General features: G+C 52.9%; 2 protein-coding genes across 2 annotated transcripts; both read left to right on the top strand.

The window, feature by feature from the left end:
• The first annotated feature begins 9 nt into the window (after positions 1 to 9).
• LOC147650404 (histidine--tRNA ligase, cytoplasmic-like) lies at positions 10 to 5637 on the top strand. Its single transcript, XM_086851938.1, has 12 exons — positions 10 to 222; positions 311 to 430; positions 751 to 846; positions 1656 to 1781; positions 1909 to 2016; positions 2431 to 2529; positions 2837 to 2930; positions 3061 to 3188; positions 3275 to 3517; positions 4200 to 4316; positions 4627 to 4773; positions 4978 to 5637. The coding sequence occupies exons 1-12, from the start codon at positions 25 to 27 to the stop codon at positions 5032 to 5034; spliced, it is 1533 nt and encodes a 510-aa protein (XP_086708064.1). The 5' UTR covers positions 10 to 24; the 3' UTR covers positions 5035 to 5637.
• HARS1 (histidyl-tRNA synthetase 1) lies at positions 5614 to 17846 on the top strand. The gene is made up of 13 exons (XM_086851940.1): positions 5614 to 5813; positions 6333 to 6422; positions 8117 to 8236; positions 8420 to 8515; positions 9251 to 9376; positions 11339 to 11446; positions 13125 to 13223; positions 14263 to 14356; positions 14487 to 14614; positions 14701 to 14943; positions 16063 to 16179; positions 16564 to 16710; positions 17342 to 17846. Exons 1-13 carry the CDS (start codon positions 5736 to 5738, stop codon positions 17399 to 17401), a joined length of 1506 nt encoding a protein of 501 aa, XP_086708066.1. The 5' UTR covers positions 5614 to 5735; the 3' UTR covers positions 17402 to 17846.
• Positions 17847 to 18730: the final 884 nt, after the last annotated feature.

Raw genomic sequence — 18730 nt, 5'->3', positions numbered from 1 at the left:
GCTCCCGGTGTCCCGGTACCGGCCATGCTCCGCCTCGGACCCTTCGCCGCCGCCGCCGCCCGATGCCTACCGGCGGGGCCCTGCCTCGGGCCGCTGTGCCTCGCTGGGAGCCGCGGCAGCTTCGCCCGCTCCTGGCTGCCGGCCGGTGACCGCGGACCTTTGTCCCGGCAGGTGCGGGCGGCGGCGGGCGGCGAGCGGGTGCCGGTGCTGAAGACGCCCAAGGTAAAGGCGGGGAGCGGGGGCGGCGCCGGTGGGTACCGAGTGTTCCCCCGCGCCCTTGCCGCTGACGGCCGCTCTCTGTCCCGGGCAGGGCACCCGCGACCACCCCCCGGCGGAGGCGGCGCTCCGGGAGCGGCTCCTGAGCGCCGTGGTGTCCTGCTTCAAGCGGCACGGGGCGGCCGCCATCGACACCCCCGTGCTGGAGCTGCGGGTGAGGGGAGCGCTCTTCCCCTCGGTGTGGGGAGCGGACCCGGCCCGGGGGCTGTGGGGCCCCCTCTGCGCCCTCCTGTGGGACTGGGGAGCGCTCCCTTCCCCAGGGCCTTCAGGACAGGTTTGGGAGCTCCCTCTGTGTGGGGGAGGGCAGCTGGACATTCGCTCTTGGCTCTCTTTTTAGGGGGACTCAGGTCCGAGGGTGCTGGAGGGGGGATGTGTGTAATGCCCGGTTCGTGGTGCCCGAGCTCTGTGCCCCATCTCGGGGGACCCTTCACCCCAGAGCCACCCCGGGTCACCAGCCCCTCTGTCCCTCCCCAGGAGACGCTGATGGGGAAGTATGGGGAGGACACGAAGCTCATCTACGAGCTGCAGGACCAGGGAGGGGAGCTGCTGGCCCTGCGCTATGACCTCACCGTATCCTGTTCCTGTGCTCCCAAGGGGATGGTGGCACCCTGAGGGGATAGTGGCAGACCAAGGTAGTTGCCACCTCTGCCTTGAGGGATTGCTCTTACCTTCCTGCAGGTCCCATTGGGGTGATGGCAGCGCCCCCTCGGCCATCCCAGCTGGTCTGGCTGTCATTGTCATGACCCCACACCATCCCCCAGCCAGGGCAGGGCCCACAGCAGTCCCTTCCTGCGGTGGACATACAACAGTATGCTTTGCTGTACTGGTTTTATCTTCTCCCAGTTACAGTCCCCACCTCTGCTGTGCCCATCCCACCTTGCTAGTGCCACCTGGAAAGGTGTTTGCTGCAGGTGTCCATTCCAGGCCTTCTCAACCTCCACATCTCAACAAAATCTCTTTCCTTCGATGTCTGTATAGCTGTGCCATGCATTGAATTCCCACTGATCACACTCTGAGAGGGTGGAATGATGAGAGAGGGTTTGTGTATGTTTGTGTATGTGATGTTGTCACACTGTGGGTCTGGAGGAGGAAATGGAACTGTCCCAGCGTTGAAGGAGCTCAGGTGGTTCATTGTACTCCTCCTCAGCCTGGGGGATGATCTCTCCAGAGGTCATAGAGTTATAGAATATCAAAAGTTGGAAGGGATCCACAAGAAGTCCAGCTCATGACCCTGCACAGGGCATCCCAAGAATCTCACCATGATTGTGGAGAAAATCAGGGAGTAGTTGGCAAAGGGAAGGGGCGATGGGAGGCTTTGAGGTTCAGCTTCTACAGTGCTGGGGACCTCCATGTAAGCATCCTTAACTCCTCGGGCCCAGGTGCCCTTTGCTCGCTACCTGGCCATGAACAAGATCACCAACATGAAGCGCTACCACGTTGCCAAGGTGTACAGGAGGGACAACCCAGCCATGACCAGGGGCCGCTACCGCGAGTTCTACCAGTGCGTGAGTGTTGTGTGCTGCCACCAAGGCCACAAGGCCAGGAGGGTTTTCCCGGCTGCAGAGCAACAGGGTGTGCCTGGTAAGGCCCCTTAGCTCTGCCAGGAGCTCCCATCACTTCTTCTGCCTCCAGGACTTTGACATCGCCGGGCATTTTGACCCGATGATTCCTGATGCTGAGTGCCTGAAGATTGTGCATGAGATCCTGAGTGACCTGCAGCTCGGGGACTTTGTCATCAAGGTGAGACTGGGTGGGTTCTGTGTGCCACAGTGGGAAGCAGTGGTCATTGTTCCTGTGGTTTTACACAGGAGTATCTCTGCCTGCTCTAAAGCCTGACCCAGAAGTTCATCCCACTTCTCTGGCTCCTCATGGTGTCTATGCAAAGGCTGGACCTCAGCTTGGACATGCTTTGAGCTGTTCTCCTGAGGCTGTAGTGAGCAGAGTTCTCCCCAGGACAAACCAGAGTCTTCTGCAGAATTCCAGCAGCTGACTCGATCCACAGAGTCACGGGATGGTTTTCATACCTCTGCACCTTCTCTTCCCATGGAATTTGGGTGCTGAGGAAAAGGCATGAGGAATTGCCAGTAGCTGCAGCTTCCCACACTCTAGGAAAGAAGGAATGAATTCAGGTAAGTGTGCCTCTCTCTCCCCCAGGTCAATGACCGTCGGATTTTGAATGGTGTGTTTGCTGTCTGTGGTGTTCCAGAGAACAAGTTTGTACCTGCCTGCTCCACTGTGGACAAGCTGGACAAGGTCAGCATTGGGCTCATGGGGAGACACTTCTGGTCTTGGGATGGATGTCTAAGGCTGGGCAGTGTTGTGGCTGCTCTTGTTGTGAAGAGTTTCACAGCAGCTAAGATGGGGTCTGCCAAGGATTTGAGGAGTTCTTGGGCCTGGTTAAGAATAAAGCCTGGTGATTTGTTAAAAATTCCTGTGAGAGAGAGAGGCATGATTAGTGAGATTGCTGACTGTCTACACAAGTCATGCACATGTGTGCTGATAGAGGCAGTGGGTGAGGAAAACGTCCTGCAGCAAATGATGCCCTTCTCTCCCCTCACAGGTGCCGTGGGATGAAGTGAGGAGTGAGATGGTGGGAGAGAAGGGGCTCTCTCCCGAGGCTGCGGATCGCATCGGGGAGTATGTCCAGCTCCATGGTGAGCACCATGGCTTGTGCCCTTGGCCTTGCTCTGGGCTGGGGATGGAAGGTGCAGGGCACACACCCGGCTGTCTGGGGCCCCCGTGCCGGGTGCCCTGGCACAGCTGAGGCACGGCTGGTCCCCACAGGTGGGCTGGAGCTGATTGAACGGCTTCTCCAGGACCCAAAGCTATCCCAGAACAAGCTGGCCAAGGAAGGGCTGGGGGACATGAAGCTGCTGTTTGAGTACCTGACCCTGTTTGGCATCACAGGGAAGGTGAGGAGGTGTGGGGGCAGGGGAGAGGGTGCTGCCCTCGTGGGCCCACGAGCAGCCGGTGACGGAGCCGCCCTTGTGCCCCGCAGATCTCCTTCGACCTGAGCCTGGCACGGGGCCTGGACTATTACACGGGGGTGATCTTTGAGGCTGTGCTGCTGCAGCAGGAGAACGAGCACGTGGAGGAGCCCGTCAGCGTTGGGAGCGTGGCTGGAGGCGGCCGCTATGACGGGCTGGTGGGGATGTTTGATCCCAAGGGCCGGAAGGTGCCCTGTGTGGGGGTCAGCATTGGGATTGAGCGGATCTTCTCCATCCTGGAGCAGAGATTGGAGGTAGGTGATGCAGGCAGTACATTGGAGAAGGTTCCAGGAAGCGAAATACTGTTTATTAGAGGTATCCAGCTCCAGATTGCTCAAGGGAAAATAATTTTGGGGGAGAGGGTGGCTCTTCCTGTGCCTAAATATCAATGCACTGAAGACAGAGTCATTTTCTGCAGCCCATCAGGATTCAGGTGTGGGCAGCCAAGGACAGCATTCCTTAGGAGATGTCAAGGAAATGTTAGTGACAGCCTTGAGTTCTGGGCCTGGCTCTGAGCTTTGTGCTCCAGTCACTTCTTTCTTGTGTCTTTCCTCTGAAGTTTTCTGTCCTGGGGATTCTGAAGCAATGAATTCGGTAATGGCTGTGACCTCACACTAATAAACCCCAGGAAAGTCTCTGTAGAGATTTATCATTCTGTGTTTGGTTCCAAGCCTGTGATTCCTAGCAAGTGAAGCTTAGACAATGTATTTGTACTTGAAGAATCAAAGGAGACATTGGTCCCATCCAGGTGCTTGGCCAGGGTCCCCTAGGAACAGCAGCACACAATTCAGTAGTGTGACACAGTGCAGAATCTCTGGGGGACTCATTAAAGGTGCCCAGGTTGTCACTGTTGCTGGTGATAGATGAGCTGAGGTGTTGTGAGCTGTGGATTCCCACGGACTCACTCCCATAAATGTCCCGTGTCTGTGCCTTCAGGCTTCTGGGGAGAAACTTCGAACAACTGAGACCCAGGTGCTGGTGGCCACGCCACAGAAACACCTGCTTGCTGCCAGACTGAAGCTCATCTCTGAGCTGTGGGATGCAGGGATCAAGGTAAAGGAATGACTTGGGCTTGGCAGTGTCATAGGTGAGGGAGGGAGAGCCTGAAGGGAGCTGTAGCACAGCAAGACCAACTCCATTAGTTTTGTGTCTCTCCAAGATCTGGGCCTGTCAGAGATCACAGAGTCATTTGAATTGAAAAAGACCTCAAAGATCATCAAGTCCAACCTTTAGGTCTAGGCAGGCAGAGAAGAACGGGCCAGAGCAGCAAAGTGATTGCTGCAGGGTTTGGCATTGGTGCTTCACTGCAGTACTCATCAGAGTGAAGCTGGGTTAGTGATTCGCCCTTCCCACCCCCTCCTAGGCAGAGATGCTGTACAAGAAGGATCCTAAATTGCTGAAGCAGCTGCATTATTGTGAGGACATGGGGATCCCCCTTGCTGCCATTGTGGGAGAACAGGAGCTGGCAGACGGAGTCGTCAAGCTGCGAGATGTTGCAACAAGAGAGGAGGTGAGAATGCCCTTTTACACCAGGTTTTAAAGTACTTCCAAGCTCTAGAGATCACTGCAGAGCTCTGGGTTTTCCCTCAGCATTCCTTTGGGAGACCATAGCACAGATCTATTAGGGTGACTCCAGAAAGCCAGTCACAAACTGCATTGGTATCCTCAGTCCTTAAAAGTGCTCTTCTCTAATGCTGCTCTGTTTGCTTTGTAGGTTGATATCCCCAGAGAAAAGCTTGTTGATGAGATCAGGAGAAGGCTGGAGCCCTGAGAACCTCTCTGGCCGGAGCTGCTTGGCTGAAGTGCTGCACAACTGGAACAACTCCTCCAGCACCCTCAGCCATTCCCTGCCAGCTGCGGTCTGGGTAACATCCACTCACCTGGGGATCATTGCCTCGGCTAAGGCAGTGAGAACAGAGGAGTAAGAGGGTTTTAAAAGCTATGGATGGTTCAGTCACCAGGTTAACCTCCTGGTTAGCTCCTCTGAAGGTTAAGTTTGTGGGTTCCTAACACTGCAGTCCCTGTATCTGTACAGACATTTCCATCACTGTGGGTGGTGATGGCCCAGCTCAAACAGGATCAGGCGGAACTCCTGATTTGGGACGGGGAATCTGTGGTGTGTTGGGCACGTGTCAGCTCAGGGCGAGGGGGGCAGTGGAAGGGCACCCCCGCCCCAATTGGGGCTGCGGGGGCCGGTCCCAACCCGCAGCCGGGCGCTGCCGGCGGGCTCGGGGCTGCGGGACCGCCCCGCAGAGGAAGCACGTGGCCCGTCACCGAGGGACACAACGAGCGGCTGGAGCAGCTGCGCAGGCCGGGGCGCGCCTGGAGAGACTATTTTTATATATTAAACAAAAACCCCAATAATAAACCCGAACCGCGGCCTCCGGCTTTTACTTGCCCGCGGTGGCGGCGCTGCGCGTGCGCGGCGGCGGCGCGGGCTCTGCGCGTGCGCGGCGCGGGCGCGGACTCGCCATGGCGGAGGAGGCGGCGGTGCGGGCCCAGGCGGACACCGTGCGGAGGCTCAAACAGGACAAGGCCGATCCTGACGAGGTGCGAGGGCTCCGGCATTCCGGGGAATGGGGTGTAGTGGAGGTTACTGGGCTGAGGCTGGCGGTGTTGGGAAGATGGGAGGGATGGGAGTGCGGGGCTGGGAGGTGGAAGGGCTGAGGGCGCAGGGGAGGCTCGTGGTGGGAGCTGGTGACTCCGGTGTTAGATTGAAGGGGAGGATGCTTGGCAGAGTTAGGACTGCGAGGAGGATGCTGGAAACCGCTGGTGCATGTAGCAGGAACTGGTGGGATAGGAATGGGGAGATAGCTGTGGATGGTAATGGAGGTCGTGGGAGTCAGGGAATGGTGGGGGTGTTTGCGTTGCTGAGATGGGGGTGCTGGTACGAGAAATGGGAAGTACTGGAGAAGAGCAGGGAATGTCTCTGTGCTTGTTGAGAAGCTGGGAATTGTGGGTGTATTGAGGTTGTGGGGTGCAGGTGAAATGGGAACGCTAAGGCTGAAGGGCAGTGGGCTGGCCTGGTGGGTGGTCTTATCCCCAGCTCCCTCCTTGCTCCATCCCCAGATTGCAAAGGAAGTGGCAAAGCTGCTCGAGATGAAGGCACAGCTGGGGGCAGATGAGGGGAAACACAAGTTTGTGCTCAAGACCCCAAAGGTAACTCCCCACAGCTCACTCCTGTGCCCCTCTGTGTGCATGTCCTCCCCCCATACACACACCCAGCACCCCCCACACATCTGTGGGCAGAAGTCCAGCATGGCCACACCTGTCTTTGTTCACATTTCTGTTTTCGCTTTCAGTTTTAGCAGCAAGGGGGAGAGGGATGAAAACATACCCTGACAGCATTTAACCCAGATACCCACCACCTTAGAGACTTCTGAGTGCTTCTGTGACATTCCAGCCACCACTGGTGTGGTCAGGAAATTCCCTTCTAACCAAGCTTTATCATAACTGCCCAGTGTGAGAGGGGCTCATATCTGCTCCTAGTCTAAGGGGCAGAGTAATCCCATTTACTGAGCAGGTCTGGCTTGCTGCTGGAAATTTCTGTGTCCTCTTTTGGAAGGACCCTTCCTTTACAAGTAGTTTTTCAGTCTCCAGACCTCTAAGAATAGTGCTTCTAATGCAATTTCTGCTGAGATACTTTGTAACCTGAATGTTTCATCACTGGCAGCTGATCAGAGACCACCTACTTTCACTCTGTGGCATAGAGACTGTTATGAATATGTCCACAAACAAAGCAGGCTGTGGTGATGCCACTGACATAGGAAATCATAGAAAACATGGAATGGTTTGGGTTAGAAGGACCTTAAAGCTCATTTTGTTCCACCCCCTGCCATGGCAGGGACACCTTCCACTATCCCAGGTTGCTCCAAGCCCCATCCAGCCTGGCCTGGGACACTTCTAGAGATGGGGCAGCCACAGCTTCACTAGGCAGCCTCACAGGGAAGATTTATTCCCAATATTTAAATGTCTCAAAATTGTCCCTTTGTCCATTTCCTTTATGATGTGTTTTGTTGAATGTAATTGTGGTGTGATGCCTGGGAAGTGGAAGGGCATTTTATTGTTTGAAAGTGTGGAGAAGGGGATTTTGCAGCTCTACTGAGTGCCAGAAAAATTCAGTTGATTTTGCCAGCCCATCTCAGACTTGTCAATGGCAGCTGAAGGCCACCTGAGTGATCTGTGGGTGGGGGTGCTTCCTTTTGCCTAACTGGTTTCATAAACCAGGTTTTATATTGAACAGGTGTTATAAAGTGGAAGTTGGAGATCTAGCTAATTAACAATGATTTGTATGTTACTGAGAACATGAAGGTTGTCATTGAAATAATTCAGCAACACCAAAGAAATGGAAAGGGTGTGTGGCCCTGTGAATCATAGACATATATTTCACAGGTGTTGCATTTTGAAAGGTGATTTTTCTCTGTGTTTGGAAATTGCAGAGCTGATGGTTCCACAGTTTCAGAGCATGTCTGTCCTCTGTTCCCACCTTTGGGGTGGCTCATTGGGCAGGGGTCTGGCTAATAGGTCTGAGTCAGAGCTGGGGACAGGTCCTGGTTGCACTGTCAGCTCAAAATCAGGCTGAACTCTGATTGCTGGATCTGTTTTATCTCATTTGTTTCCTGTATTCTGAAACTCCTGACTTAGGCTTCGCTCTGCAGACCGTGGCAGACTCTGAGCTGTGTCCTGATGTTTTCCAGCATTTTTTGTGGTGCTTACCAATATCTGGTGTCTGGACCTGGTCTCTCTGGCTTAGTTTAGTAGTATGTCAGATTCTTCATAATGCTTCTGGCATCTTTCTCATGTCATGCCTCTAACCCAAAGTGTCCTTTGCTCCTTTTCTTCCCTCATCCCAGGGCACACGGGATTTTGGCCCCAAGGAAATGGCCATCCGTGAGAGGGCCTTCAAAGCCATCATCTCGTGCTTCAAGCGCCACGGAGCCGAAGTCATCGACACGCCGGTGTTCGAGCTGAAGGTGGGTGAGGACACACAGCAGGTTGGCTGAGCTGGTGAGGATCCTGCAGCTGAGAGTGTTGAGGGTTGAGTTTCCTTCTTCCATTCCTAGGCATTCTCCCTTTCTCTGCTTGTTTTCTGTGTGCTCTAGGGCTGATCTCCTGTCACTGAAGATGCTGTTTGTTTGTGTGTTGTTTTGTTGTAGGAGACACTGACAGGGAAATACGGTGAAGACTCGAAGCTCATCTATGATCTAAAAGATCAGGGAGGAGAGCTGCTGTCTCTGCGCTATGACCTGACAGTATCCTGCCACAGCTGGTGCTGAGGGGCCTTGGCATTCCTCCTTTTGGGGCAGTGCTGTCCTGAGGGGGAGGGAGGACCCTAAACTGAGAGGGAGAGCATGAGCATGAGCGGTTCAGTGGGTGCAGAACCTTTCTTGGTTATTTATTGTGTATTGCTTCCATTTGGTGAAGGAATGCTTAGAATCATGGAATATCCTGAGTTGGAAGTGACCCCAGGGATCATTGGGTCCAACCCCCAGTCTGTCCTGCACGGGACACTCCAGCCATGTGCCTGAGAGTGTTTTCCAAATGCTCCTTGAGCTCTCTCAGGCTTGGTGCCACAACCACTTCCTTGGGGAGCCTGTGCCCATGCCCAACAACCCTCTGGGGGAAGACCTTTTCCTAACATCCAGCCTGACCCTCCCCTGACACAGCTTCATGCCTCATGTGTCTGGAAGTACAGAAGATCTGTACTGAGTGTGGTTTCTTCCAAGATGGGTTCCCAGGCCAGGTTGCTGCAGTACACAGCCCACATGAGACTGAGATCTAGCCTAAGGTCCTACTGGACAAAACCTGAAGGGACACTTGGAGGCAGCGTGTATGGAGACCTTGGGGAGCTGTGATAAGTCCAGCTGTCTTTTAGCAGTCCTTTGCCCCAGGGGTGCTGGGTGGGACCAGTGAGGACCCAGCACTGCCTGTGACTGAGAAGTGGGGGGGATGTTCCCTTCTTGTTGCCATCCTTAACTCTGTCTCAGGTACCCTTTGCTCGCTACCTGGCCATGAACAAGATCACCAACATCAAGCGCTACCACATTGCCAAGGTGTACAGGAGGGACAACCCAGCCATGACCAGGGGCCGCTACCGCGAGTTCTACCAGTGTGTGAGTTTGGCAGAGGACAAGGACCCTGCTGGGACAGACTGTGGGCTGGGTTGGCACTGTCAAAATAACAGCTGTGTTACCCTTCCCTGTGGCTGTGGAAAGCTCTGAAGGATCCACTGATCTTCTCCTTAGTGTGTCCTTATGAGTGTGAAAAACAACTGGAGGGTGGAGAGTGGCTGTGACAGCTGTGACACAGTGCTGGCATGGTGTGGAACTTTGTCAAGAGCCCCCAGGTATCACCTCCTTTGCACTGTCTGGGAGGGCAGCTCCTTGCTCCATCCCATAGTGCTTGCTGGATGGGTGGTGGGGAAGAATTTCCTTCTGATCCCAAATCTGGCAGCAGTTCAGCTCTGGGTGCGTTATCAGGACCTACAAACCAGGCAAGGCAGTAGCATATGCTGCTTTACTTCCATGTTCAGTCAATTTTAACTTCAAAGGAAGGGAAAACCCAGAGGCCAAATTACAAAACAAGTAACAAAGCAATTTCCTTCGTGGCTCTCTCATCGTAGCCCTAAGGAACAGCTTTGCTCTGTTCTACTGACACAGTCCCCAGGGACTCAGATTGCAAACAACTTTTTTTGTTTGAGAATATTTCTACTTCATTATACAACCCATGGGAATACCTTCCAGCTTTGCTTGGTGATTTCTGTTTCCAGATGACGTGGGGTCATTGCCTCCTGTCTCATCTCTTATTCCAAGATCCCACTCCTAGGATGGCTAGAAATAGTCTTCTAATATCCAGGCTAAACTTATTTGTATCTGATTTTTGCCTTCCACTTCTTTAAAGAGTTCGGCTCTTAAAACAGTAGCTGTCATCCCTTGATATGTATTCTTCCCCTTTCCCAGGTAAACATTTGGGAAATCTTTAGAGAAATCTTCCCCTCCTTACATCACATCAATCGAGCTCTGTTACCTTTGTTACCTTTTCTCCTTGGAGATGTTTTCATTATTTTCTGAGCCTAGGACATTTTTCTGCAGCTTTTCTTCAATATAATTCACCACACCCTGGTTTTTTTTCCGTGATATTTCATCTGTGCCATTTACAATAATATCAGCACTTTCCTGACTTCCTGTACACTTCCTCACCCAACTTTCCCAGGGATTGCATCAGCCCTCTTTGCACTCAGCTGATCAGGAATTAACTATGTGATCCCATCTCTTCCTCCAATGCCCCAGTTTATTTTGAGAGCTTGATTAAGCCCTCTTGAAATATATCCACATAATGAAAATTATTCTTGTACCCAAAAATCTCACTGAAGACTTTGCATTTGGGGATTCCTAAATAGGAGTTGAAGAAGGGCTCTCTTGTTGCTTCTGTGTTTTATTTGTCTCTGAACACTGATGCTCTTTTCCAATCATGGGATACCAGCCTATTAAAGTATCTTGATGTTGGGCTTTGGTTCTTCTGTGTGCTAATTCATCTGGTGATCTCTGGTGGGGATCACTCAGGGTTCCTGATTCCTTTTTCTGTCTTAGCAGTTGAAACCCTGGTTTTGCTTCTCTTGCCTTCTCTAATCATTAACTTGATTAGCATGTGTATTAAAAAGCATCCTAAGAATCAAGGCGAAGCATTTGGCATTTAGGTTACAGCAAATGAGAAGTAGTTTTTTTCCTCCCCTTTCTGATTCGTTTGTTCTATTTATTTACTGCTGCTACTCCATTTGTTGTTTTTTGAGGATCTCTGTTTCAGAGATTCACACAACTGCTGGGTATGGGGAGCAGGTCAAACTGTGTACAAGCAGTGTCCAAACTCTGAAATGCAGTGGACATGAGAGCACTGCTGCCTTCCATGATAGAGGTCCTATCCCACATTCTGGCCCTTATGGACTGAGTCTGTAAGGGATAGTGCTCCCTTACATCTCAATTCTGTTGGGTTTTGTATACAAACTGCTGTTACCAGTAGTTGAAGCTATTTTTCTGCAGTGGTGCTAAATTGCTCTCTGCCTTTTCCTCTGCCCCCAGGACTTTGACATCGCCGGGCAGTTTGACCCGATGATTCCTGATGCCGAGTGCCTGAAGATTGTGCATGAGATCCTGAGTGACCTGCAGCTCGGGGACTTTGTCATCAAGGTGAGACTGGGTGGGTTCTGTGTGCCACAGTGGGAAGCAGTGGTCATTGTTCCTGTGGTTTTACACAGTAGTACCTGTTCCCACTCTAAGGCCTGACCCAGGAGTTTGTCCCTCCTGTCTGCCTGGAAGCCTCTTGTGCTAAAGATTGGATCTTCACTTGGATTTGCTTTGAGCTGGGAAGGACAGGAGTTTCCCTGAGGCTGCAGTGACAGTGTTCTCTCCAGAACTAACCATGGTCCCTTCCAAAATTCCAGCAGCCAGCTAGAAGGATAGATAGGTCTGGGTTGGAAAGGACCTTAAATATAACCCAGTTCCATTACTCTGCCATGGGCAGGGACACCTTCCACTAGACCAGGTTGCTCCAAGCCCTGTCCAGCCTGGTCTTGAACACTTGCAGGAGTGAAGTTGTCACAGCTTCTCTGGATAACCTGTGCCAGGGCCTCACCACCCCTATAATAAAAAATTTCTTCCCAATATCTATCTAAGCAGGTGATTGTCATATTCACTGCCTGCAGTAGAGCAGACTCTGGTCCAGGATTCCTGCCCTTATCCCAGCTCCCAGTGTCTCCTTAGCAGGGGCATCTGCTCAGTGTGTGGTGTTGCCTGCAGACTCCTGCCTTTCCACCAAATCCTTTTTGGAGCTGAAGCATTTTCTAGAATAAGAGCTGTGCCCTACTGTAGGCTGAGCTTGCTATTTGCTTCCAGACACCTCTCCTCCCTTGGGATGGCAGGAAATGGTGCTCAATGTGTAGATGAAAGGATTGGAAGGGTGCACAGGAGCAGGAGAGGAATGGGCAGGAATGGTGGATGCACAGGAGGGCAGTGGGATCTATGGGAGACTTGGAGCTGGGCCATTCCTGGGCACTGCAGGCTGGATGTTGTGTTCCTATTGCAGCCCCATGGGGCAGGAGCCAGGTATTTCCCCTTGAACCTTTCTGGGGTGAGATGAAGGAACTGGGTGTTTTGGGCAGTGGTGAAAATGTGACCTTTGAGGATGAAGACATTCCTGCAGTGGGGAGCAACAGAATAACCTGCCTGTGGTTATTTGTGTCTATCACAAGGCACTTTCTGGTTCTTGTTGATGCTGGAGGAGTCCGAATTCCTGTGCAGTTTGTTTCTGACTAATTGTAGTCAGAATTGTTCTCACTGGCCATGGAAATGTTGAATCCAGCTGAGTCTTTGGCCTTAATTATGTGCTCTTACAGAGCATAATTAAGCTACAGAATTCACTATACTATCATTAAAAAAATAAATCCTCATTGAGGATTTAACATAATCAGATGTCCTTTTTCTCTTATGCTGATAGTGTAGGGTAATACTCTGAATTAATCTCCTTGGCTGTGGTCTGTTCCTGAGCTGTTTTTACATGTCCACACGAGGGGACTCATAGACCCTGATGGGTTTTTTTTCTCTGTTGAGTGGAGGTGTCTGTGGCTCTAGAAGGAAATGTGATGGCCCTGCTCAGGCTTAGTAGATGTCAGTTGTGCTATTTCATCTGCTCTGGTAAGCTCAGCTCCCCAGGACTGGGAAACAGAAATGACAAAGAGCAAAAAAAACCCTTGACAGACATCTCCTATGTTCTTTTCCATGCTTAAAACTGCTAGGTGAATGAAGCAGGACACTGCTGAAGCATCCGTTTGAGTTCATAATTCCTGATGTGCTGCTCCTTTTCCCCCAGGTCAATGACCGGCGCATCCTTGATGGGATGTTTGCAGTTTGTGGTGTCCCAGACAGCAAATTCCGAACCATCTGTTCCAGTGTTGACAAACTGGATAAGGTATGGGCTGGAGCCCCAGGCTGTATCTGCTGCTGCTGGAGTCTCAGTGAATGAACCATGGTCCATGAGAATTGTCTGGAAAATGCTGATGAGCATCGAGTTGTTCCCACCTTTCCCTGGAGGGGATACATGCAAGGGCACAGCATTCACATAGAAAGACTGGATCCTCTGTTTTGTAATCCACTGTCCCATGAGGTCCTGATAAAAAGAAAGGTGGGAGGGGAAAAATGCTCTTCCCATAGGAGGTTCAATATCTAAACCTTCACCTGCTCAAGGTGTTGCTGCTTATGAACCAGGCTTATAAAACCTGCACGAAATTAGGCTAGGGCAAGTTAAAAAGAGCAGCTTATGTCTCATCTCATGTGGTCATGGCTCTTTGTTGAAGGGTGAACTGCCATTTCCTGTGGAGGATTCATGAGATGGTCAAATGAAGGCAAGTGGAGGAATTCTCACTCAGCCCTGTTAGCAGAGATCCATTGCAGAGGCATGACCAAAGTTTTGGGCTGTGTATGTGTGAAAAATCAATGGGAAGGGAGCATTGGGCTTTTTGCTGATGGGATCATTTCCTTGTGATTTATCTCAGTGCATCTGGATGTGATCAAGTCTCTGATTACCTTTGACCCCTGGTCAGTGGGAAATGGCAGCATATCATGCTTACATTGTTTTTTTTTCCATTACCTAAGCAGTACCTCACGCCTTTCCAGGTGATTCCCACCTTTCCATGACCAGCAACACTTTCCTGAGTGGTGTTTATGACTAAATACCTAACCAGGGAAACCACAGCAGCAAGATGGCTCTCAGACTGGGTGGTTATACAGCACTGATATTTGATTCTGGCCAGAAGTCAAACTAAAAGTATTTTTAAAGGCTTGGGATACAAACAGGCTGTGCAAAGGGACAAGAAATGGAGTTATGCACACATGGCTGTGCTCTGAGAGCTGCTGCTTCTCTCATGCACATTCTAACCATGATGATGAGGTTCTGCCATGCAGAGGAAAGCCCATGGGCCCTGGTGTGATGCCCTTCTCTCCCCTCACAGGTGCCGTGGGATGAAGTGAGGAGTGAGATGGTGGGAGAGAAGGGGCTCTCTCCCGAGGCTGCGGATCGCATCGGGGAGTATGTCCAGCTCCATGGTGAGCACCATGGCTTGTGCCCTTGGCCTTGCTCTGGGCTGGGGATGGAAGGTGCAGGGCACACACCCGGCTGTCTGGGGCCCCCGTGCCGGGTGCCCTGGCACAGCTGAGGCACAGCTGGTCCCCACAGGTGGGCTGGAGCTGATCGAGCGGCTTCTCCAGGACCCAAAGCTATCCCAGAACAAGCTGGCCAAGGAAGGGCTGGGGGACATGAAGCTGCTGTTTGAGTACCTGACCCTGTTTGGCATCACAGGGAAGGTGAGGAGGTGTGGGGGCAGGGGAGGGGGTGCTGCCCTCGTGGGCCCACGAGCAGCCGGTGACGGAGCCGCCCTTGTGCCCCGCAGATCTCCTTCGACCTGAGCCTGGCACGGGGCCTGGACTATTACACGGGGGTGATCTTTGAGGCTGTGCTGCTGCAGCAGGAGAACAAGCACGTGGAGGAGCCCGTCAGCGTTGGGAGCGTGGCTGGAGGCGGCCGCTATGACGGGCTGGTGGGGATGTTTGATCCCAAGGGCCGGAAGGTGCCCTGTGTGGGGGTCAGCATTGGGATTGAGCGGATCTTCTCCATCCTGGAGCAGAGATTGGAGGTAGGTGGCTTTGGTGCTCAGCTAAGTATGGTTAATCCCCCACTCCAGCAGATGCTGAAATCAGTGTTCCTTGCCCCAGCATTCGGAGAAGCTGGGCATGCCTCTGCTGTGCTCTGCACCAGGAGTCAGAACCAAGATATAACCTCCAATTCTCTCTGGCCTGGCAGATGACATCTGGGGCTCCCACTGAAGACAAGACCCTTCTTCCCACAGGCCTCAGACATGGCTTCTCCAGCTGCAGCTGGAGGGGGAACTTTAATCCTCAGCAGGGGCAGGTACCTAGGGCAGGTGCCTTAGTGTTCCCCACAGCATTGGGCAACCATGTGAACTCAAATCCTCCTTGGTGAGGTGGCATTGTTCTGCAAGGGAGGCAGCAGCCTTACATCTAGTTGTCCTGCCTATGGCACTACAGAGACCAGACAGGGATCACGTTCCAGGGCAGGAACTGCAGTGCCTCTAACTTTTTCCTCTTCCCCCTCCTCAAAGCTGTACTGTGCTCCATCCCAAGCAATGGGTGTTAAATAGGTCTTTGTAAGCTCCCAAGATGTGGCTGCATGTTCCTCTCCCCTGAAAGTGGTGTTGGCTCTCTCTTGGCAGCCAGACACAACTGGAATTTCTAAATAGAAACTGAATTCCTCCCCCACCATGTGCAGTCCTGGCCAGGTTTGTTCCTTTGCAGGTGACCTTTTAAAGTCTTCTCCCTTCAGCAAGGCAGCAGGGAAATGCCACATGGAGTATCCAGCATCTGCCACAGGGACTGGTGGAACATTCAGCTTGCTGCTGTTTAACCCATAGTTAGAACCTCAGCTGTAGAGCAGGCAGCTGCCTGTGTCCAAGTGTGTGTTGCTGCTGAGCTGCTTGGAGCAGATATTTAAGGAGGCCCTTGGGTGTGGAGAAACATGAGGGAGGCTGTGTTAAGCACTCATCATGGAAAATTGATTCTGCATTAGGATGGGATCTGTGGGATCTCCCTGACTCTGAGTTAATGCTGTTGATCCCTCTGAGCCCAGTCCTCTTCACTGCTAGATGGATGGAGCTGAGTGGTGACCCATCCTGCTCATAGAATCTCAGGTGTCTTGGTATATCTGTGGCAACTTTGGGGTTTTGTCCCCTCCCTAGGCCTCCGAGGAAAAGGTCAGGACAACAGAGACACAGGTGCTGGTGGCCTCTGCCCAGAAGAAGCTCCTTGAAGAGCGACTGAAGCTCATCTCCGAACTGTGGGATGCTGGAATCAAGGTATGGTCATACCAGGTGATGGCAAAGTCAAGAGCTGCCTGGTTGTCCAGGAATGGATCTGGCTTTGCTTTGGGAAGCAGCTACAGCAAGCAGGTGGGGAGCAGACTGCCTTCCTGAATGGAGCCTTCCTCTTCTCATCGGGATGTCCCATATCACAGATGTGTCCTATATCATGGGATCTCCAGGAAGGGCTGGGCAGCAGGACTTGGTTAGCCCTGTAACTGCAAGGCTTTGTTGAACCTGGTGCCCAGCCTTCTCCATGAGTCCATCCTGTCCCCACCACACAACCTCACACTCACCAGACTGGGCCAGCAGTGCCTGGGTGAAGGGGCCCAGTGAAACACCCTGGTTTGATGACACTGGTGTGCTCTGGCTTTCTCCCAGGCAGAAATGCTGTACAAGAAGAACCCCAAGCTCCTGAATCAGCTGCAGTACTGTGAGGACACAGGCATCCCTCTTGTAGCCATTGTGGGTGAGCAGGAACTCAAAGATGGAGTCGTCAAGCTGCGGATTGTGGCAACCAGGGAGGAGGTATGACCTGTGGCATGGTGGGGTTGGCTATGTGACCCTTCAGCCCAGCTCAAACCAGCCCTCCAGACCCAGAGGTGTTTCCAGCAACTTCTGTAACACCCCATACTCCAGTTCCTTACCCCATGCAGCTTCCTGGAGTTAGGAAGTGCTGTTGTCTCTAACTCTGGAGAGTTTCCTATCATGGCCTCCCTGAACTCCTCAGTTCAGGAGCCTGGAGCGGTGATTCAGTGGTGCTCTTGGAATGAGTGAGACTGAACAGAACTCGGTTAGCCCTGAACTGCTAACAGCACCTTGTTTTCTCAGGAGAGATTCCCAAAACAGGCAGCACTGGAATCGGTGCATAGGTCACTGGCTAAGATCACTACATAGATCACCTAGCTCAATAGCTTTGGAACCAATAGGAAGGTGTGGGAAGAGCATCATTCTCACAACCATTACAGAGGAGAGGGCTCACTGGGGTAAGGGCTTGCTTGGTGCGTGCCTGCTCTTACATGTTTAGCTCTGAGGCTGCTGCAGCCCACTTGGTCCCTGTAGAGAGACTGGTGACACCTTGTGTGACCTCCTGAGACACAGGGTGATGTGTCAAGCTGCTGGAGTTGTATTGAAGGAACTTTTTGCTCCCCCTGTGTAGGTCAATGTTCGCAGAGAGAGCCTGGTGGAGGAAATCAGGATACGAACGAGTCAGTGTTAACCCCTTGGGACGCATCTGCTCCTTTGCTGGATTCCAGCTGACAGATCTCCTTCCATAAATGCCTTCACTAGGCTGTGCAGCAGTGGGTGGGATGTCGGGGTGACTTTGAAAGCTGTATTTATTCTTGTCTTACGCCCTTCTTTCCCTGGTGGGAGCCAAGAGGCTGCACTGACTCCTGTGCCATGCCCTGGCCCTTGAGAATGTTGCTGGAAAGATGTGGAAGCGGCTCTGGCAGAGGCCGGCCACACGTCTGCCGCAGTGACCCACGGAGTCCCACACTGGCAGCAGATCCCGGGGGTTTGGCTGCAGCTTCTTGTTCCTGTCGTTTTGAATAACCATCCCAGCCCATCTCTCTGCTCTGGCTGCAGGGGGTGACCTTATCCCCAGCAACATGTAATGGCGCTGCTCCCAGAAACATAATAAATCTGTCTGTCCCCTGCTGTGACTCCTGTCTCTGCTTGCTGCTCGGGGCAGGGATTTGCTCACCTGCCTCGTTAAGCCAGAGCTGTTCTTTAAAGGTCATTGTCAATGTTTCTGCAGCCCTGATGTTTCCTCCTCCCTCTGGATACCCTGGTGCTGACAGCTCCTGTGACAGGTGCAAAGCCAAGCCCCCACAGCTGGCTGGACTGCTATGAGTGACCTCCCAGTCTCCTGTGGGTGACTCAGGGTACCCCCCAGACCCTTTTGCTGCTGAGGCACACATTTTGTTTGATATCCCCAAACTGTATCAATTCTTAAACCTGTGGCTCCCTAAAGAAGGATTAGGCATGAATAAAGAAACAATACATCGTTCCTGTGCATAAAAGAATGAGAGGGGAGTGGCAGGGAAAACAAGGTAAGAAAAGGCTAGGAAAAGGTAGAGCACAGAGGCTAGAACAAGGCAAGGGAAGGAAAATTAAGACAAGGGCTCCTTTGCCCCCCTCTCCCTTGCCCTATGCGCCGGTGGGAGCTCAGCGAAGGGTTCTAAGAGGCCCTTGGGCGTGGCGCTGCGGCTCCAGCCTGCACCGGCCGCACTGGCACAGCGCTCACCTGTGCACCGTATTTATAACCTCCTGCCAGCACCGCGCGGCCCGGCTCGGCCAATCAGAGCCCGAGGGTATGCCCGGCCCAGCCAATCCCGGCCCGCCTGGTCTCGCTCCGCTCATCTTTCCGAGCTCCGCGCTCCCCTGAGGCCCTGCTCCCGCCGCCACCGCTCCTGGGGGCGGATCACGTCCGCTCCCCGCCGTCCCTTCCTCCCCCGGGGAGAACTCCCGGCCGGGACCTGAACGGGGAGCCCCCTCCGGCCCTTCCCGGGCCTCAGAACCTCCTGCCACGGGCTGCCGCAGCAAG

Source organism: Cyanistes caeruleus, chromosome 15 (genome assembly GCF_971803275.1).
Source record: "Cyanistes caeruleus chromosome 15, bCyaCae1.hap1.1, whole genome shotgun sequence".
Taxonomy (NCBI): Eukaryota; Metazoa; Chordata; class Aves; order Passeriformes; family Paridae; genus Cyanistes; species Cyanistes caeruleus.
This window is presented reverse-complemented; position numbering and strand designations above follow the sequence as displayed.